Source organism: Pelecanus crispus, chromosome 7 (genome assembly GCF_030463565.1).
Source record: "Pelecanus crispus isolate bPelCri1 chromosome 7, bPelCri1.pri, whole genome shotgun sequence".
Classification (NCBI taxonomy): Eukaryota; Metazoa; Chordata; class Aves; order Pelecaniformes; family Pelecanidae; genus Pelecanus; species Pelecanus crispus.
In genome coordinates, this window is record NC_134649.1 from 36738755 (window position 1) to 36760967 (window position 22213).

Genomic DNA, 22213 nt, shown 5'->3' on the forward strand with positions numbered 1-22213 from the left:
AAGCTCAGTGTCAACATCAGATTTTAAACCTGGTAGGGTTCTAGTTTCTCTATAAGCAGGTAATTGCATAAATGGAAGTTCAGTAAGTTAGGTTAAAACCACCTTTATTTTATCAGTAAGCAATATAACCCTTCAAGAATAAGAAGGATAAATTTACCTTTATTATTTTAAAAACAATCACATCTCCAGTTGCTCCAGCTTCTAGAGGATTAGGCTGCAATAAATCAGCGTACCTGGAGATATATACACCTGAGTATAAAAAAAAAAACAAAACAAACTGCATTATGCTGAATGTTAAAACATTATCAGAAGTTTAAGAAGCATTACATGGGATTAAAGTTGAATGTATACCAAACAATAAAGATACAACAATCTTTTTGGAATATGATCAGAGGAAAGTGTAAGGGCATGTTCACAATTTACCACTTCAAGATAGCAGAATAAATGTTTACTTGCACCATCTGCAGTATGAAATACCACAGCAGAATATGGACATTAGCTCATATTGAGAGGAGCACACCTACATTACCGAAAGCGTTGTGACCAAGAGGACAAGCCCTGCTCAAAGGCTATACAAATACTACTTTCAGGGGGTTTTTTTGTTTGGTTTTGTTTGTTTGTTTTTGTGTTGTTTTTTTTTTTTTTTAAACAGCTAAGGTCCTTCTGTACTATGTCCCACTGCACAATGTCAAGATAAGCAGTGAAGGTATGACTGAGAAATAAGGCAAAAAACCACTGGCATCCTCAGCAATCTTTCATCCTACACTGTTGACAAAAATACACTGGTTTGGAATCGTGAATTGAACTCAAGTGGAAAGGTAAAATAATTTCTCGCTTTTCAACACTTCAACCATAATTTCATAGATTTGAAGGCCTCAAACACACACCGTCATGTCTTGGTCTAGCTGACTACCTCAGATCAAATAACTGCAACTGACCTCAGGTACTTGGAAAAGCATCCATTTTGGTTAGGTTCCTCTCATTCCAAGTCTGTAACTGCTTTGATAAATTGCTCCAGAACCTTTACCGGCTAAAACAGTAAAAAAATTATATGCTCATATACCTTTGTTCCCCCCACCCTCACATCTGTTCTGCTTTCAACATTCATACTGGTACCTCTGTATCATGCTAATCTTACAGAGCATGGCAAAATTATTTCTTAGTTTTCTATTTGAAAAGCTTTGCAAAAGGAACTTTTGCATCTTGGACTTTCAAATCTCTTAACACCTTGTGACTCTTCCAAGTCTCCAATTTATCTATGCACTTCTTGGATTTGTGGATTCAAGAACTTTAGTTCTATCTACACCAATACTAAGCTGAGCTACTATTTCCATTAGCTATTTCTGAATGCATATACATGCATATATGTATGTACAAACACAGAGAAGCACACAGCCATAAGTTGCATTAGTTCTTTGGCCTCTGAGTTTTACTGGGAGGACATAATATATTGGTTTGACTTAAGTCAAAATGAGAACTAGGTCTTCCCTTTGAGAAAAGAATTTAAATGAACTAGTCAAAAACAGAGTTATGAAATAATGTTCTGATGACAATCTACTTTGCTAAAAATACCTAGCTGTAATGTTCCTGCAATGAGTGATAGAAAAAGGACTCAAAGTTTACACAGCTGCATCACATTATCTGCCAACTCATACTGAATAATACCAGCACATATCACCAAAAGATAGTTACCCATGGAAGGGCTGCCGAGAATCGTTATTTTGGAGTGGCCCACCTGCAGCCCTTTTTCGCATATGCTTTGGATCTAAACAGAACAGACATTTTTTTAGACAAGTCTATCAGGAAAGCCAGAATACGAACAGAACAAACAGTGAGAAACAATTACAGACTTTTGATTGAGCTAAAAAAACTCCCAAAACACCCCCCCACAAACCCCTTACAAACAAAACCACCCAGTGGTAAGACTAGTTGGAATTGCTATATAAACTGTGCAAGTCAAAACAGTCAGTATGAAGCAGTTACACAGATTCACCAGTATCTGAAAAAAAACCCCAGCCTCCCTATACCTTAAACACACTTCATGAACATTACTTGCTTTTAATACACAAAGCAGAAGTAAACTGCCAAATGATTAAAAATTTAAGAAGTCCTGGCTCTATAATAGCAGGAAAAGCACAGAAATTCCCTTTCCATCACTTTCATTAAAAACATGTGATCAAAGAAGAGACACAGAAGGTCCATTTTCTAATATTACAGGTTACCTTCTCCTTAAGATAACCTCTTCTTGAGTCAAAATAAAAAAAAAAAACCCAAAACACCACACCAATACCCAACTGCATTACTTTTCAATTAAAAAAAAAAACCCACCACCCACAAAACCAATAAAAACCCACATGCCATCCAGAAAATCTATCCTTTTATTTATACAGCAAAGCCTAAAACAGAGAAGGTATTTTACAGAGATATGTAAATGAAGTACCTTAAATAGAAGGGAATAAAGGATTTAAATGGTGACATCATATCATATCTCTTTCCCATCCTTCTACACTTTTCAGTGCTGAATTTTGCAAAAATAACTTAAAGATTAATAAGTGTGTCAATAAAAACACTCAGTTTAAAAAAAAAAAAACACAACAAAACCTCTTAACTGAAAAAGAAGAGAAAGCATTTTATATGCAGTTTTGTTTTCTTACCTCAGGTCGATCAACCATCAGAAATGCATAGGTTTCAGAAAGCTCTTTTTCTAGACGACCATCAAATTTCATCTCTCTGCGTTTTTCTGTGAACTATTATTATAGAAATAATGTAGACAGATTACTGCTGTCACATTCCAGGGTCAATGTTTTAAGACCCCATCTATGTTAGCAGATCCAAGTGTACAAAAATAATCAAAAGCCAATTTGGATGAAACTATAGTATACTAAAATTAAATTTCAAAAACATTATACCCATGGGAAATATCATTGGCTTAATCTGCCCCAAGATTTCTTTGTTTGTTTGTTGTTTTAAGGAAGAGACACTCTTCAAACAAACCTGTGCAGTTATATTTTAGTATTTTTCTTTGTAGCATAACTATCTAGAAGCATCCAGCTCAATACCTTCCATATCATCTTTGAATTTCCAGACATAAGCCTTTTTCCCTCTTTAGGAAACAGACCATTATCTCTTACATTCTGCATGTACTTTTGCAGTTGCACCTCACTGCTACGGAGGTGGTTTTCATCAGTTGCAATACTCCTTAGCTGTAACCATGAGTCATAAGTGTTAGAGTAGCAGAAAAAAAAATGCTTCAGAGTTTACCTTACAGTTTTGAGATAATAATTATAGCAAACCAATTATATATTTGATTACTCCATACATTAAGCTTTTTGGCACTGGCACCAAAAACTTATTTCACAGTTATGAAAGAAAGCCAAGGCTGGATTTAAGAGGCAGCAGATAAGGTACAGCAGAAGCACTTCAACAAACCTGCTCCACCTACTAGTTCAAGTAATCAACTCTTTTAGGTGCTTTTTGGAAAACAACAAAGTTACAGAGACTATGTAAACTTAGTATCAGAAAAATATTTTAACCTTAAGTTTCACAGGAAGCATCAGGCCTTTCAAATAAGACACTATGACATCTTTCTAGGTTATTAAAAATACATAAAAATTAAGATAATTTTTGAAAACTAAAAATGCACAGAGACAAGTGGTGCCAGATACAATTTTTCTTTTAGTCTTTTTGAGTATCTGGCAGGCAAGGGTTTATGTCTATGCAGTAATAAACGTGCCTGAAAAATAGCTGCTTACACTTCTGGGGATGTGAGTTTGCAATTAAATATAAAGCACATAAGTAGAAAATAATCTCCAGGTCTTTGCCTCTAGACTCAGAAAAAACATTAAATTTCATTTGACTTGTACCTTATTCATAAAGAGAAGCCACAAATATACTCACTTCCTTTTCCAACAGTTCACTATGAACTAAGCTGGCTCTCTTGTAATTAAAATTGGACACTGAACTTGGTTCCAAGTAAGATGAATGAAGAATCTTCACAATATCCTCAAATTCTCGAGAGCCTACAGCTACTGGCTGAAAGAGTGCTATAAAAGAGAAGAAATAAACTAATAAGCACCAATACACATCTGAAAAAATTCCAAAATTTTCCAGTTCTTTGGCAGTTTATGCATAAAGACAAATTGTTCATGATTCAATTTAGAATACAAAACACCTAAAATATTTGAAAGATGGAATTTAGGCTAGGAAGTTTAAGTTGCCTTAGAATTATAGCATCCTAAAAAAAAAAAAAAAAACAAAACAAAAACCAAAACACCAAAAAAAACCCAAACCCCAACAAACCAAAACAAACCACCACATCTCTTTATGCTGTCTTAATATTACTCAGAAGTTAGTAAGGGAAGCACCTCAAATCTGAATTCACCCTTTGAAAATGTCTGATATATATTGCAACATACTGTAATTAAACTTTTAGAAGTTAATTAAAAGAGCTAATTAGTTTAATTAAAGAACTAGGAACAAATTGTTCTAATAAAAACCTTAAGAACAGTTTCATAGCTTAGGCTCGCTTTAGAACCATTACAGGGTTTTTTATTTGTTTGCTTATGGTAATTAGGCTATATATGAATAAATTCAATACTGTCTTAAGGAATCCAGTAAGCTCCTATTATTAAAAAACACACTGCCTGTGTTCATGCTTTATGATCTTATCCCTTACGATAACTGCTTCAAAAGGAAAGCCTTTCATTTGTTGTTGCAGATTCACCTTCTGGGCAAACCTTTGGCTAAGTTTGCACAGTAAAGTGTTCATCTCCCAGAGCTTCTTTATTTGTATTTGGGTGCTGAAAGTGACAAACTGATCAGAAGAGCAACCTGAGAGTGGACCAGCAGAGAACCTGAGTGCAGATTTTGAGAGTACTGTCTGGGGGAAAGGAAAAAAAAAAAAATATTCCTCGGGGAACTGAACTAGTTCAGTATGGCAAGTGTTTTTCTCCCCAGGGTAACTTCCAAAATACTCAAAAGCAGCACAGTATTTTTGTGGTATTTGCAAACTTCAGCCAGAAAGTATTCCCAACAGATGTTTCTGAGACTGCTTTTCTCTTTTTGTAGGAGGGCTTATTTTTCTCTACCAAAATAAACCCCCAAACCACCACCACCTGAAATCACTAAAAGTTACAATATTTAGGAATGAACTACAGTAGTACTAGTCTCACATAAAAAACTATCTACCATTATTCTAACAGCAAATTAAATTTAATTACATCTTTAGAGTGTTATCTCCAACTTCATTAAATAATACAGTAGTAGATTTAGATAGTAGTCTTTTCCTCATTTGCAGGAAATATTTACTGCATTAGCCTCAATATAAAACAAATGTTCTAAATGAAAACTGAACTCTTTTGTGTTATCTCGTAAAAGCTGCATTTACATGCACACTTTATAATGTAATACCACATCCGCAAACTAAAGTAAAGCAACAATTCTAACACCAGCAACGTTGAATGAGTCATTTTTCAAACAGTGGAATTTATGAAAGTGATTAAGAAACCGTTCTTACATAACATCCTTTTTAGTAACAATGCCTTCATTCTTGAAAGGCTGACAGCAATATGGGAGGAAAGATAATTGGAAGTGAATGAAATTCTCAACTTAGTATTACTAAGATTGAAGGCACTTGTACTGAAGAGAGAAACACTTATTAGTAAAATACAAAACAAGCCTACTGCAGATATACACACACTAGAAAAACACCTCCTGTCCCACCCCATCCCCAAACACCTCTTTGGTCTTTCTGACAAGGAGTTATTAAACCCTAGTGCTGTGGTGAATGAGTTTCACATATTGCCTGCTCTTCTTCTGTCTAAAAGGACCAGTTAAGGCAGAAGGTTACCAACGCCAGCTGCTTGTCCAAATTTCCCCATGTCCTTAACGCTGATTACTGTACCCCACCCCTTCTCCTTCCTTCCCCCTAGAAATGCATGTCAAACCCAGCTTATTTCTTCCATCTTGAGTCCAGGCAAGTAGAAAACTCCACAGGACTCACTAGAAAGCATGACCACAAACGATATGCAATGTCTTGCCTCCTTCCCAGATGCAAATCTAGGAAGAGGCATATAATTGCATCAGTTAAGATCCTGTCATTCATTCAAATATTGTCAATTACGTCCCGACTTGTGGGAACACTTCCTGCTTTGTGGAAACTTCTGACAAGTAAGCTAAGACAGAGTTGCCCAAGAAGAGGAAGTCCCCCTGTTCTTCAGCTAGGGAGAACCTACATAAACTACTATACAATTAGTCCTCAACAGATTTATCGAAGAGCTCTCCTAATGCCTTAAATTATGGAATACAGCAAATTACAGATTTTTTTTTAAAAAATTGGTGGTTTTTTCTTCAATTTCTTAGCAGAGGACTGAAAGTATGTTTTACTACTATTGTTACTTATTACTCAATTATATACTTTCTTGTACTTCACCAAATTTATACCCCAAACAAACATCTTCTAAGTTCACCAGAGATACTACTGCAGCTAGAAGAAGAGCTGCTGCCACCTTTGTAGTAAAGACAGATCAAAACTGAAATATTTTTAAGTCCTTGGGCAGAAAAGTAACTTTTGAGATTCCAATTTTTCAATTTCAGAACATACAGGACATTAAAACCAGACTGATTCCACCTAATTGGTCACATCAGTCCAAGAACAAGACCTTACATCCACCTTTTAGTAGGGAAACGCTTAATAATCCAAAACTTCACAATAAAGAGAGTTCTATTCCTTTGATGTGCACTGCCCACTCAATACAAAGTGAACAAGAACAACAACTGCACATATAGTCTTGCCTTAGTTTACTTCATGCATAAATTAAGTGCCACTGGCTTCACGATCAGCTATTGATTGAGAAAAAAGGAATATGAATGAAATTTGTTATGTTCTGAAGAGTACTTCTAAGCACCAAATTTTATCCTGTCTGCCTGACACCTTTTAATATATAGTAGTGGCAGACAATCCACACTTGGTTTGAGAACTAGATGGCACCCACTAAGTATTTCTTCCTCAGGGACAGCCTGATAATTTTGTATCTATTGCATTCTATTTCTGAGTTGCCCAATGATGGATAGAGCAAGGACTATCTGGTAAACTGACTGCAGTACAGCACTGTAATCATAATGTAAAAAAAAATGAAGTCACTTAGCTTTGAATTTCAGATAAATTACCATATACAACAGTCAAAAAGCTTAAGAGTGCACGGCATACGCTTTTTTCCTTGTTCGAGTATGACTTCAAACACACTAATCATATGCTTCATGACAGGCTCAAATCCACTTTTGCAGTTCTTCCAGAACTTGAGGGACTGCAGGCTTCAGGCTCTTACTAAAAACCTGAAACATTACCTACTGAGGTAACTAGCAAGGCAATACTTTTCAATTTGACATTTAAGCATTAGTGCTAAAGGGCAGCTATTTTCTAAAAGGCTAAGGTCACTAGAGAAGGGCCTGTACCTCATTTAACAAAGGAGTTCAGAAGCAAGAAAAAAAAACCCTGAAAAGTACTAGACCTTCCATAGCAGTTACCAAAGCCTATAATCACAGGCAAAGGATGAGATTATTAAGCTTATCTCCAGTCCTACATCACTTCAAAGACCAGTAGGATGTGCGTATCTATTTTTCAGGCTCACTATACAAACCTGACGTGGGTATGCTGCACCTTTATTGGACCCATGTACATTAAACAGTCATTTATGTAAGGACTAACTCACAGTACCATTATAACACATACAAGTCAGTTATTGTGGTTTTCGCTGGCTTGTTCTGCAGAAGTAAAAAAAAAATTAAGTAAATAAATACTGGTTTTGTTTAGTTTCTACCCAGTGTATTGGAACATATGTAAGTATTTTGGGTTGGAAACTAAGATTAGCTAACATAGTACCTAGTCTAGGGACAGCCACTAGACTGGATATTTGGATGCATGTAATTCCCTAGAGGCTTTAAGTTTCTTTCACAGCTGTCCAATGCTTCACATTGAGAAAACTGAGTTTGAAGTGAGCGGGTTTGTGTTGGTTTGGGGCGGGGGGGTGTCTTTTGTTTTTAAGTCAGAACGTGAAGAAGAGGAAGACAGAGACATTCTCTTTAAGGAATCCTGAACTAACAAACTTTGAAGATAAGTAAATTACTTATTTTATTATCATCAGGTAAGCTGGCAGAATGCTAGCACTCTTCACAAACAAGGACTCCTGTTACAAAAACTCCACTGAGAAGCATCATTTTCTTTAAGTCTTCATTTTTTAAGATTAAAACCAAAAATCTGCGGTGCTAATGAACCATAATGTTGCTCCTTATGTCTTTTTTTTTTTAAACCAGAATGTCTTTTGCTCTCAAGAGGTCTAAGTAGTTACCAAGTTCAAGGATTGCTTACTGAAATCCCCATGTAGAAATAGCAAGTAGCAAATAGGAGATATGCATCTCTACCAAAGATATGGAAAATTAGAAGACAAAAGACAAGGCAAAAATGAAACATCAAATACTGTTAAGTACAAAAGGGACAACCTAGACCTCCAAGCAAGTACTGCTAAGAATTTCATGGACAAAAGCAAGACCTTTTTTCCCCCAACTCAGCCTCAGAAACAGCAGTCATTTGTTAACGTGGCAGACTACAGAAATAAATGTCCAACCTTTAGTAACCAGCAACCCCTTAAGTCACTGGTTGCTAATTGAGCATGGTTTTTGGAATTGCCTTTTGGTATGAAGACCACTCAAGTCTTCAGCAAGTCAAAGAGTGCCCTTCCAGTGCTTTATCTTGAAAATTTGTTTTCCTCATCCTATTAAACAAGGATCTTTGAAGTTTCAGGCAGACTTGGTCACCTGAGAAGATCTGACAATCAAATTAGAAGAGACCATGACAACTGGCTATAGTACCAAGATTAAAAAAAAAAAAAAAAGAGGTAAGCTACTCAAGAGAGCGTAACACTGCTACTAAACTATGTACCAAGAAAACAGAAACTTTCAAGACAGTTTTCTAAGTAGGAAAACAAATGCACGCACGTATTAAAAAAAATAAATCTCACAGCCAACCTTTTTTAGTTTGGTTTCCCAAATTCTTCCGCTAAGAAAAAAAAACGGAAGTCAGAAGAAAGATCCTCTGTGACAACTAACCACAGTTAGTTTTAAGAGGTATGTTTCCTCCAGATGCACTTCTCCACCTTAACAAGGTTCTTTCTGTTGACTTTCAGTCCCTCGCTAGTCTCCAAATAGAGGTGAAGATAAATTCCAGAAAGGCTAAAGAAGCAGCTAAATCGTAAGTTTTCTAGGATTCTCCCCTTACATTTTTGTTTTGCAGATTCAATTTTTAATTGCTTCACAATCAAAAATTGTTCCCAAAACACATTCTGGTGCTTAAAAAAAAGAAGAAAAACAAACCACCAAAAAACCCCAACCAAATAACAAAGTCATCCTGTACAGATTTCATAGTTTGTACATGGCAGATTAGTCTTCACAATCAAGACAGCAGGTATCTCTCAGGATGGTATGTCCAGCAATAAAATGGAGGTTTAAAAGGCAAACCAAGGATAATAGCAATACAAGAAAGGATGGAGGAAGCTTCCATGTGTATTGTTTCATGCTGGAATTTAGAATCTAGCCAAGAGAGCTCTTTCAAGAGGGAGCTATGATATTCTGATTATAATTTAACAAGATGTATTTGAACACTGGTACTAAGCATGTTGTAAGCGTATGCCACTAAAATGTCAGACAATCAACGCACTGCTAATCTTCTAGTTTAGTTCCAGAACTGATTTAATTACATCAGTTCTCAAACGCCAATACCAATTCCAATAGCAATTTTGTTGTCCTCAGTGATCATGTTGGCAGTTTTTATGCTAGCCCACTTTCACTGGTCTTGCCTATGACATGCTCTCTCAAAGCACTTTGCGTTATGACATCACATGGTGTAAGACCAACAATCAGCAACCATAAGCAACTATAGGATTGCAAGCACCACGGACAGAATGGAGAAAGGTCCGTTTTGAGAATTTTGGAAACTGTTAAGGCGCCAGTATGATTAAAGTGTCCAAGAAGCATCCTGCAAGCTGAAAGAAAAGACGACAAGTACACTAAAAAGTAAGCCCTTAAGAACGGGTCAAATGAACTTGATGTCAGCAAGTGACTTTTACAAGTAGGGTAAGAATGGCTTCATCTTCTACCCTAGAAGCCACAGAAGCCTGATGTTTGAACTACATATTCTAAAACGTTTTACACACTGTAGGAGACGGTTCTGTATAGGCAAATGATGAACTAGATGACGCAAAAAGGTATTTTGCAGGTTTTCTTTCACATTGGAACCAAATGCTAGAGAGGAACTTCAAATGTCTGTGGTTAAGTACTAAACATTTCTGAGATATATTTAAAAGGTATTCAAATGTAACCACACTTGGGTCTGACATATAAAAGTGCAAGAGGCACCATGTTTCATCCAGACATTTTTCTATCAGATGAATAATAAGAGATTTTTTTTTCCCTCCAAATCAACCCAGTCCTTTTTACAATGAATCTCTGCCACACCTGTATCCCCCCTCAGGGGGTGGCAACAGGAAAGAAAGGGAAGAAAATGAAAAAGGGGACATTACTGCCAAAAATGGAAAGAGGGAAAGGGAAAGACTGGATAATGAAATAAACCTACCTTCAGCTCTTCCTTACAGAAGAAAGCATTTCAAGAAGTTAGATGTTACACTCTTCTCTGAAGAACTAGAAGCCTATGCGAACAAGTATTTTTGTGATATGTACTAAGTTACTGACCCCATGTTGGAAAAGGTCAAGAACTGAGATAAGTTTCACGAAGGGAGCAAGACATGTCTTCAATGCCACTTAATAAAATCAAAGATAAGCAGAAGCCAATGGAGTCTCATGAAAAGCAAGAAATACCACAGGCTTTTAGAAGAAGAGTTACTCGAAAACCAAAAAACAAACCCTGGACGCTTGGAAGAGGAACGCTTCAAAGGTGAGGCACGTGAACGTGGGATGTTTGCCTCCTCCCTGCAAAGTAAGGAACTTTCACTAGATAAGAACAGTCTTCTGTGTATCACAACGAAGGACAACTCTGTCCAGTGTTTGCTAGTCTACCCTAAACAGGATTACACCCCTCTCCTGCAGAGAGGAGGTCAGAGGGAAGAGAAAAGCGAACCATCTTCTCTGCGCATCCGTGTCCCAGAACCATCTTCTCTGCATGCGATTGCATCTCCAGAAGCGGAGCCAGGATCAACACTCAAGCCCACCCTGATCACATCCAGCTTTTCCGTCTCTTTAAAGCAACGGTCTGAAATTCAAGCCGAGTTTTTGGGGTTTTTTTTCTCCTCCTTGTGACAAAATAAAAACGAAAAAGAAAAGAGGGAGGGGTAGGGAGAGGAAAGAATGTAAAAGCCTGACACTAAAAATCCTATCCCCAGCAGCCTCACTAGTCCGAGCCATGCCACAGCCTCCTCCACACCCGCAGGATTTTGCATGCAGTTGTGTGAGGTGCATAAAGAGCCTGCCTAATGAATCAGATGAAGAGGGGAGTGAGGGAGAGAAGGGAGGGAAAGGGAAGGAACAACCTTTCTTTTCTCTGCTCTTCCTGGGGATCTGAAAGTTCCTCCTAACAGGCAGGTCTTCTGGGGGCTTAGGGAGAGGGGGAGGCCCCCCCAACACACCGCTGGGCGGTTGCTGCTGTTGTTGTTCATTTGCCGTTGAGATGCTGCTCCTGCGCTGGCTGCTGCTAGTGATGCTGAGGTTTGGGGGGACCTTGTCCTCTGCAGCAACAGCAGCCACCAGCAGCGCCTCCCCAGTGCTACTGCTCTCAGAGCGTCCGCCATTTTGTGTGGTGTCCTCAGCGGCTCCTGCTCTATTACTCTCCACCCCGAGGAGGCCCGCGCTGATCTTCTCCGTCCGCTGATGCTGCTCCGGCTCCATCTCGCCACCGCGGGGGATCACGGCATCCGCCATTCACTCCTATCGCCGAGAAGCGAGCACGATCGCCCGCGCCTTCTCTTCGTCCCCCACCAAACTACCCCTTCCCCAGCACCATGCACCGCCCGCTGCCGCTATTGCTCCCCCTCCGTCCGCACGCTTTATGGCAGCCCCGCCGCCCCCTCCCCGCTCTCTAACATGGCGGCAGCACACACAGGGGGCGGGGCCGGAGCCAGCCCGGCTTGGCCAATCCGTTCGCGGCACAAGAGGGGCAGGCGCTCGCCTGCCCGCGCTGGGGGCGCCGCCATAGCCGCCTCCGCGGCGCGTCTGGGAGCGAGCGAGCGGCGGCCGCTGCGGCAGGCGGAGGCTCCGGCTGCGGAGCCGGGTTTAAAATGGTAGCAGCCCCCGCCGCCGCCGCCAGCCGGGTGAGGCCCCAGGCTGTCGGCAGCGCCTGAGAAAGGGCCGTCCGCCCCGCGGCCTGCCAGGACGGGGCGGAAGAGGCTGCTCGCTGGTTTCCCGCTTCCCTCCTCGCAGCGGTGTGGGCGCGGAGAAGCGGGAGGCTCCTTCCTCCGGCTCTGGAGAGCGGCCCGAAGCGGGCTCCCGGCGTGGCCGTGGGGAGAGCTGGGCGGGGCGGGTCGCGGTGTCCGTCGCCGCTTCTCGCCGGGAGCGCGACCGCCGCTGGGCCCGCGTCCCCGTTCCGCCGGCGCGGGGCGAGAGCGGCCGCGGTGCGCAGGCAGTGCCCCTGGGGAGCGGGACGGCGTATTTCACTTCAAGCCCCGCGCTTCGATCCGCGGCTAGCAGATGGCACATCGTTCATGCGGTGCAGCAAGTGGGCAGGCGGGTTCAGAACAGTTTCTCTGGGAGCCTGCTTAGCAGGCTCACCCTTGTCCAGGCAGCATTCAGGTCAAGTAACGCTTTGCCGTCAGCATCTTGCAGGAGGTTGACTGGGCGGATAAAGATGCAGCTGCGTAGGGCACGCTGTGTCGTATCTTCACAAAGCAGCCTAGCTGCTTCTGAAGGCATCTCGACAAACCCCCAAGGACAAGAACTAGCAGTGCACTAAGAGTGCCAGCGCCTTCCTCTTCCTCTCAAATTTAAAGTTGTTTTCAAGACGTTGGCCAAAATGACAAAACTTCCCCTCTGAAGAATAAAAATAAATTATTAACCATAATAAGGTTTGCCTGTAAGTCAATAGTCTTTAATAGAATTCTTGGATAGTCTCATGACAAATTAGAACAGCACCAAAGAACTTTTCCTTCCCCTTAACATCTTCCCCTCTTTATTGGAGGGGGGAGAATGGTACAAACACTGACAAACTTTTTCTCTCTGCACTAACATGCCTTTAGTGTATGGAGTAATTCCAATTAAACAGTAATGACAGCTTTGTACAAAGACTGTATAAGAGAGACAGTTCTTACTGAATCAGTTAAAAATACGAACAATGTGGTTTGTTACACTTCTTTGGGACATAAACTGGAAAGGAAATATGTTATTGCAAAGACTTCTATGTGTTTAATTGCATAACTTCATTGAATTTAATCCTCTTTTGTATGTTTAATCAAGTGCATGTATGTGCCCTTCTAGGGTCGTGACAAAAGACAGATTCTATAGTAAGGGTACCTAAGTGACAATAGCTATTTGTGTTCCATGGCTTGTAAAACTACAAATTGCAAGCAAGCTTCAACAAGAAAAAACTGCGTGTGCAAGTAATGAACTATTTGACCTTTTTCAAAACTAAAACAACTATAATGTCTCATCAGTAGGATAAAGAATTACAGATTAACTGAAGGCAACATAATCCATCATTCATATACCAAAGAATTCCATTTTTCAAATGCAGTGCAACCGAATGCTGTAATTGGTTTTGGTGTTATTGAAGCTAAGTAGGAGACTGTTTTTCCAGCAGATTTACTAAGGAAACTAATGAGGTAGTGTGCTGGGATGCTTATGTGCAACACATTTTTTCTTCTAGTGCCAGAGCTGAATAATAACGTGAAGCTGTTACAAGTTTTGTTTACCTACAAAGAAAACATAATGCTGTATTTATAGACTTAAGTGTGATACAGCAAAACATGGAGAGGTGCTAACTTAAATTACTTCTCTGTCACAAGATCATCATTCAGTCTATATTCTGTAATTAAAAGAATAATAAGAGTGCATTTAATCCTTGTGATCATGGATGCAAATCAGCTTTTAAGGAAAACCGAGGCTTTAAATATAATGCCAATAACTGGTATTTCAAAACAATAAGTAGTGACATTCCATCACATCTACAGAGTTGTTAAGTATTCACAGATGAGCTTTGTTGGATTCCTCTGCAGTACTTTGAGGTGTTGCTACCTCACGTTGTCCATCCTGCACCTGTATTGGAGGCCAGTATGGAATCAGAAGGTTAACATTTATTCACCCCTGCTGCAAGGCTTATAAGTTGTGGTAAAGAAAGGGTGTGACTATGTGAAACCCAACTCAGCTGAATGTTTTGATGTAATTATTGATAGGGATCAGAATGAAGATCACCATAGAGCATTAAAATGGTTAATTGACTAATTTTAAAAACCCATAGTGGCTATCACTTTCCAGCTCAGCAGGTCAGGTAGCTTCTTGCTATAGCGGGAGAGAGCAAAACGTTACAGCTTCTCTGCTCGTCATCATCAAATCTACTGTGCACTCTCAGTCCAATACTTCCCTAAATTGGCAAAGTAATTCATGGGTTTGAAATCACGTATCTGTAATTTCAGTTGTAGAAATTGCAAACAGAGTTGCCTAAGGAAAACTCATCTACAGAGTTTTTTGAATTTCCTGTGTGCTGACTTGGTAGTTGTGGTTTAAATTTGTTGATTCGTTGCCATGTTAGTTACCTAACGTGAGGTTGAACTCTTTGCTGTGTAAATTATCAGCAGTCACAAGTGCAGTAGCTGCATAACTCAGAGTAAAGCCACACTGATATTTTACATTTGAAATATAATGGTGAAATTTTAGCTCTTTTACTAAGGATAGCAAAGACCTTTCTTTGGCAGCTCTGAGGAATGCACTAAATTGAAAAGTGCCTGCTGAAAATAACCCATTCTGGCAGTGCCTAGGGAATACGAATACCAGATGTTCAGTTTTACAAGTAACTAGCAAAACATTAAAAGCCCATGATTTGTTTTCTTTGTTAAAGTATACTAGTGCTGTAGTTGTTGAACAAATGCATATATCGGTTAGTTACTTACACAAATTATCTTAAATCCTGATAACTGTGGCTATTTATATTACCATCTCAAAAGCAGCTACCAAGCTTAAATGCAAAGTTTTTCCTATGCAAGGAACAAATATTTTAACCTAGCCCTTTTATTTTATTGATCTCTTTTTAGAATACCTGTAAGTCAGAAAATATAAGTAACCTACCAACTCACAAATGCTCTGGTGCTAATGGTAGCTTCCAGGGTGTTAAAAGAAGATAAGCTAATAATTATTACTTTCTTCTTAGAAGTCTTTGGGGAGTGTTCTGGTTTTGGCTGGGATAGAGTTAATTTTCTTCATAGTAGCTAGTATGGGACTGTGTTTTAGATTTGTGCTGAAAACAGTGTTGATAATACAGGGGTGTTTTTGTTACTGCTGAGCAGTGCTTACACAGAGTCAAGGCCTTTTCTGCTTCTCACACCACAGTCCTTTTTGGAGCCCAGCATGGGGCTTGGAGGGTTCAACATAACAACAGGTTTGATTGGAATGTGCTAGATCAAATTTATAGCTGTTATTGCTGTTTAGCTATTAATTGGCAGGCTCCTGTGCTTGCCATGGGGCTTGCTTGCCTCACTGTATATTAGAGTCTAGTGCTCGTTAGTGGCTGCTTTTTGCTTTCGCTGCTTGCTGAACTGCTTATCACCTTACTTTACTGTGCCTCTGAACATTTTGATAACAGCAATGGTGATGTGTCTGGGCTGGCAGACGGGCAGGGCATCGCTGCTTTTTCTGTGCTGCTGTACTGGACCAGCTGGAACTCCAGTGTGAACTCGAGTCAAAGGAACTGTGATCTGCAGATGAGTCCACGCAGGAGCAGGACACGCCGAAGCGTCTGTGGCCATCAATAAGTCCACATCAGAGCAGGTACATCTCAAAGCGGCTGTGGCCATGGTTATGTCCATGAGGCAGCAGGTATACCTCTGACAGGATTGTGGCCCAAGGGTAAGTCCATGCTGGAGAAAGTACACCTTGAAGTGTCTGCGACTGTGGACTGTGGATAAGTCCATGCTGCAGCAGGTATACCTTGAAGCATCAGTGGCTGTGCATGAGGTCATGCTGGAGCATCTCAAAGCATGTGGCCATGGATAAGCCCACAACAGAGCAGGTATGCCCCTGGAGGGACTGCAGCCATGGGTAAGGCCACGTTGGAGCAGGTTTACTTCTGAAAGGACTGTGGCTGTGGGTAAGGCCATGCTGGAGCAGGTCTATCTCTGCAGGCATTGTGGCCCATGCAGAAGGCCACACCGGCACAGGTGCACCTCAAAGCGACTGTGGCTGCGGATAAGTCTATGCCACAGCAGGTATACCCCTGAAGAGACTGTGGCCCATAGATAAGGCTCCACTTGGAGCAGGTACTCCCCTAAGGGACTGCAGTCTGTGGCTAAGTCCAAGCCGGAGCAAGGGCAAGGGGAGGAGTTCATCGCAATGTGAAACCCTATGGTCTGGTCCAAAGGGACCAGAGGTGGAGATTGTTATAGAAATACCTTTAAATTGTTGTCACCCATGATCTGAGTTGCATGTTACAGGAATTACTTAGCAGGAACCACCTGAACCAGTGGAAGACAAGCCTTACAAGAAGCAGTGCAAGTGCAGCAGTGACCCGACCTGAGCTGGCTTTGATGCCCAGTAACTCCATGCAACACACTACCTCTCCTGTCCTGAGTGACCACCATAACAGATGGAGCCCAAAGTCATGGACTAAATGAATTCAATGGACATTTGTGGATATTTTAAAGACATTTTACAGGAGTGTTCCATAGCCTAAGGGAATGGTATCTGTGTATTATAGCAAAGGATGGAAAGGGGGTGATTGTTAATGAGGATGTGTTGGATAGTGTTGGGACCTGAGCATGACGTAAATGGTATGGAATAAAGGGTGGAGAACGTGCTGGTTTTGGCTGGGATAGAGTTAATTTTCTTCGTAGTAGCTAGTATGGGGCTACATTTTGCATTTGTGTTGAAAACAGCGTTGATAACACAGGGATGTTTTCCTTACTGCTGAGCAGGGCTTACACACAGTCAAGGCTTTTTCCTCTTCTCATCCCACCCCACCAGTGAGTAGGCTGGGGGTGCACAAGAAGTTGGGAGAGGACACAGCTGGGACAGCTGACCCCAGCTGACCCAAGGGATATTCCATACCATATGATGTCATGCTCAGCATATAAATCTGGGGGAAGAAGAAGGAAGCAGGGGGACGTTCAGAATGGTGGTGTTTGTCTTCCCAAGTAACAGTTACATGTGATGGAGCCCTGCATTCCTGGAGATGGCTGAACACCCGCCTGCTGATGGGAAGTAGTGAATTAATTCCTTGTTTTGCTTTGCTTGGCTTGCATGGACAGCTCTTGCTTTACCTATTAAACTGTCTTTAACTCATGAGTTTTCTCACTTTGACTCTTCTGATTCTCTCCCCATCCCACCAGGGGGAATGAGCAAGCGGCTGGGTGGTGCTCCATTGCCAGCTGGGGTTAAACCATGACAGGGAGCCAGCCAAGTTTAAATAGGGTAATTAGTATATATCATTTACATAAATTACAGAAATGTAACACCAAACATTTATCTAATTGCAGAAACATGGTGTTCAATTATCCAGAGGTAATAAAACCCACAAATGCAGTGTTCAACCTATGGGTAAATTAAGACAAACCTATGGATAAATGAAGACTCTCTCCCTGAGAATTTGATGTCCTGCCTCTGTGTCGTGGTTTAGCCCCAGCCAGCAACTAAGCACCACGCAGCAACTCGCTCGCTCCCCCTGCCCTGGTGGGATGGGGGGAGAGAATTGGAGGAGTAAGAGTGAGAAACACTCCTGGGTTGAGATAAGAACAGTTTAGTAATTGAAATAAAGTAAAATAGTAATGATAATAATAACAATAATAATAATAACAATATACAAAGCAAGTGATGCACAATGCAATTGCTCACCACCCGCTGACCGATACCCAGACAGTTCCTGAGCAGCGATCGCTGCCCCCCAGCCAACTCCCTGCAGCTTAAATACTGAGCATGACGTCATATGGTATGGAATAGCCCTTTGGCCAGTTTGGATCAACTATTCTGGCTGTGCCCCCTCCCAGTTTCTTGTGCACCTGGCAGAGCATGGGAAGCTGAAAAGTCCTTGACTAGCATAAGCAGTACTTAGCAACAACTAAAACATCAGTGTGTTATCAACATTCTTCTCATACTAAATCCAAAACACAGCACTATGCCTGCTACTGGGAAGAAAATTAACTCTATCCCAGCTGAAACCAGGACACTCTGCGAGGATTCAGTGGTGGTAAAGAGAGTATTACAGATGAGTCGATATATTATCAGAATAATTTTGCTGTGCTTTAACCTTGTTCAAATAGAATTTCCATATACAAGAAAAATATAGAAATACCAATCTAGTGTTATTTAAGTCTGTGTTGATCTATTATACATCGCCAAACATGTCAACCTGTTTTATTAAGTCTGAATTGGCAAAGCTGTTAAAATCACTTCCAGGCTGTGGCTGTGTACATCTTCAATACACAACTAGTTCAGTTGATCGGTGTTTGGATTTGATTGTATCTGGCTTGCCTGCATTCACAAATGAGCAGTAATACTACAGAGCTAAGCTGGTGTCCTCACTTTCATTTTACACATACTCTTTGTTACAACTTCTGGGAACATATCTAATGATTCTTTTGTGCTGCATGAATCTAAATCATTGTATGAGAGACTGGAAAATTTGTGTTGTTTTGTCTAGAAGGGAGAGGATAAATAATAGCAGTTATCAAATATGGAAAATGCTGTTGCAGAGGAGGAAATATTCTCTATATTCTTGGTGACTTGGATGAGGTTTAAATTGTATCAAAGAGGATTTAAGTTAAATGTTAGGGAAAACTGTCTAGCAAGAGAAGTTAAGTACAGGAAAAAAATTCTTTGGGGACACTGTGGGATTTCTTTAACTGGTGTTTTAAAGTTAGGTAAGACAAATTTCTTCCAGAAATGGGTTCACATTTATTTAATATAGGTCCTTCCAACCATATTGTCTATTCTCACTCCAGAAGAATTCCTGAAAAATGTATCTATGCTTTGGGCAGGGTGAAAGAATTTTCAAAAGAAAATGAGGTCTTCCAGTAGCCATTAAGTCAATATGTATAGATGTAGTAAATATTTTTTTTTCTTTAGGAAAACATAATTTTAGCATGTATATATAATACATATGACATTTATTTCCTTGCTTGTTTGAATTACCATAGCTCTACTGACATACTGTTCACATTAGATAAAGACCTTTCCACAGACAGTGGAGATCCATATAACCATATGACAGTAAGATTTCAAAGACTTCAGAAGAAACATTGAGTCTAAATTGCCTATCTTCACTGTATTCCAGTAATTCTGGAATTGAGCCACTTCGTATGGATCAACTATAGAGCTGTTCCAATAAATTCAACAAGCACTAAAGAAACAACTACAAAAAGAAGGCAATGGGTGGGGAAACTACTGTCTACTAAAATTACCCTGTAACTGTGAGAAGTATGCTTACTACCACTTTCTCTCACAACAAATACTGGAAAATATGGTAAAGCATGTGTTTACAATGTATTTAAATGTGTTCAATAATGAGCAATATAAACACCGTAAGCATGTATCATAACAAATGCAAACAATGTATGAAGTCTTGCTCATTTACCAACCAACTTGCTTTAAAAAAGATACATCTTCACAGTTGTACAAAATTATTTTATATATTAATTAACATAAGACTGGGAGAGATCATCACAAAAATTAGTAAGTACTACTTGATAAATGATGTAACAATTCTGGATCACTGTACCACTATGAATCTTAAATCCTCATAGATATAACAATAGATAGCAAGAATCCCAGTACATGAAACAAAGGTTCAGTGAAAAATTGCCATAGGAAGAGATTAGTTGAATACTCTGAAGAAAAAAAAGGTTATAAAATCTGTCACCTTATTGTCTTTCTAGTTTCTGTGGTTTCTGGTATTTCCCAAGCATTCAACCACGACTCCCTGACTTGCACGAAGTGGTTTCCCACCCAAGTACAAAGCAGCTGCGGATCTCTTTGATTCTGAAAACAGATGATATGTAATACATTAGTAATACAGATTTAGATCAGATTAATAGCCACAAAATAAAAGTCATTTATAAGGGAGAGTGACATAAGGCTCCATGTTCAAGGAACAAACTTGGGTGCTTGCTCCAGTGTGGTGGGTTGACCCTGGCTGGATGCCAAGTGCCCACCAAAGCTGCTCCATCACTCCCCTTCTCAACTGGACAGGGGAGAGAAAATATAATGAAAAAGCTCGTGGGTCAAGATAAGGACAGGGAGATCACTCAGCAATTACCATCACAGGCAAAACAGACTCGACTTGGGGAAAATCAGTTTAATTTATTACCAATCAGAACTGAGTAGGGTAATGAGAAGTAAAACCAAATCTTAAAACACCTTCCCCCCACCCCTCCCTTCTTCCCGGGCTCAACTTCACTCCCAATTTGCTCTGCCTCCTCCCCCCGAGTGGCAGAGGGGGACAGGGAATGGGGGTTGTGGTCAGTTCATCACACGTTGTCTCTGCCGCTCCTTCCTCCTCAGGGGAGGACTCCTCACACTCTTCCCCTGCTCCAGCGTGGGGTCCCTCCCATGGGGTGCAGTCCTTCAGGAGCTGACTGCTCCAGCGTGGGTCCCCCACGGGGTCACAAGTCCTGCCACCAAACCTGCTCCAGCGTGGGCTCCTCTCTCTCCACAGCTCCACAGGTCCTGCCAGGAGCCTGCTCCGGCGTGGGCTTCGCATGGGGTCACAGCCTCCTTTGGGCACATCCACCTGCTCCGGCGTGGGGTCCTCCCCGGGCAGCAGGTGGATATCTGCTCCACCATGGACCTCCATGGGCTGCAGGGGCACAGCTGCCTCGCCATGGGCTGCACCACGGGCTGCAGGGGAATCTCTGCTCCGGTGCCTGGAGCACCTCCTCCCCTCCTTCCTCACTGACCTTGGTGTCTGCACAGTCATTCCTCTCACATATTCTCACTCCTCACTCCAGCTGCAGTTTGTGTCCCATTGGGGTTTTTAGTTTCCCCTTCTTAAATATGTTATCCCAGAGGCACTACCACTGTGGCTGATTGGCTCGGCCTTGGCCAGCAGCGGGTCCGTCTTGGAGCCGGCTGGCATTGGCTCTATCGGACAAACTCAATACATCCAGACATTACCTCAGTATTCTTTTATGAAAGTAAATTTAGAAATGCAAAATATTATTTAGTCTGAGCGTATTGTTACAGTTTAATTTAAATAACTAGAAATTACTACTTTACTTTCCAGAAATTACTCCAGTGATGCAAAATGCATCTCATTTCTTGAAATATTTAAGTGCTAATTTTGAGCAAGGGTATTCATGCTGACTAAATTTTAGGTGCCAGGAGATCAAAGATAGGAGAACTGTATAATTAAACTTTCTTCATAGACCATGCAAAGAGAGGCACCTTCAGAAAATTCAGAGACAAAAACCTGATTTACGTACTTGGAAAGCGCTTTAGTATCATTTACCAGCCATGGAGAAAATATGCCTATGATAGTAAAAGGTGAGACAAACAGGGGAAGTAGTCTCAACTTGCCTCTGTAAAGCGAGGAATTAGTAGCAGAAATTCACCTAGAACGTTTTTCTAACAAATCTGTGATCCATGGGTGAAAGTCTGAAAAGATCTACTTGTATTTTTTAAAATACTGACTTTTGTTTTACAGTTCTTAATACATTTAGAACCTTGAAATAGTTAAAATTTAATCAAATCAGCTCTAAAAATACGCAACTTTTCCAGTAGATGGCAGCATCAACCTGTAGAACAGATTACAGTATTTTAAAATCAGTATTCATGAGTAAGTGTTAAATATAGAAGAACTGTCCATTCTGGAACTGGAACACCATATTCAAAAGAAACAAACCTTCCTCCATGTAGACAGAACTCAGTTTCCACCTCTGTTAGCAGACAGTCTTGACTCCCAGGATCTAAGTGCCAGAGAGTGTCATAAAAATGAACTTTTTCAAAAACAGCAGTTGATTAAACTGACACCTAAATGTTCTGATATATCTTTCAAACTCTAGAAATTTCTGTGAAACCTCAA

The 22213-nt window shown here is 40.6% G+C and overlaps 1 protein-coding gene across 1 annotated transcript in view; it reads right to left on the reverse strand.

Annotated features, from left to right (window-relative positions):
• Nucleotides 1-11922, reverse strand: part of TASOR (transcription activation suppressor) — a 35114-nt gene extending 23192 nt beyond the window's left edge. The window contains exons 1-5 of the mRNA XM_075713893.1: nucleotides 11535-11922; nucleotides 3898-4043; nucleotides 2655-2747; nucleotides 1693-1765; nucleotides 158-249 (exon numbers count right to left, since the gene is read on the reverse strand). Coding sequence (XP_075570008.1) covers nucleotides 158-249; nucleotides 1693-1765; nucleotides 2655-2747; nucleotides 3898-4043; nucleotides 11535-11922 — 792 coding nt within the window. The remainder of the gene's footprint in view (nucleotides 1-157; nucleotides 250-1692; nucleotides 1766-2654; nucleotides 2748-3897; nucleotides 4044-11534) is intronic.
• Between the last annotated feature and the right edge of the window lie 10291 nt (nucleotides 11923-22213).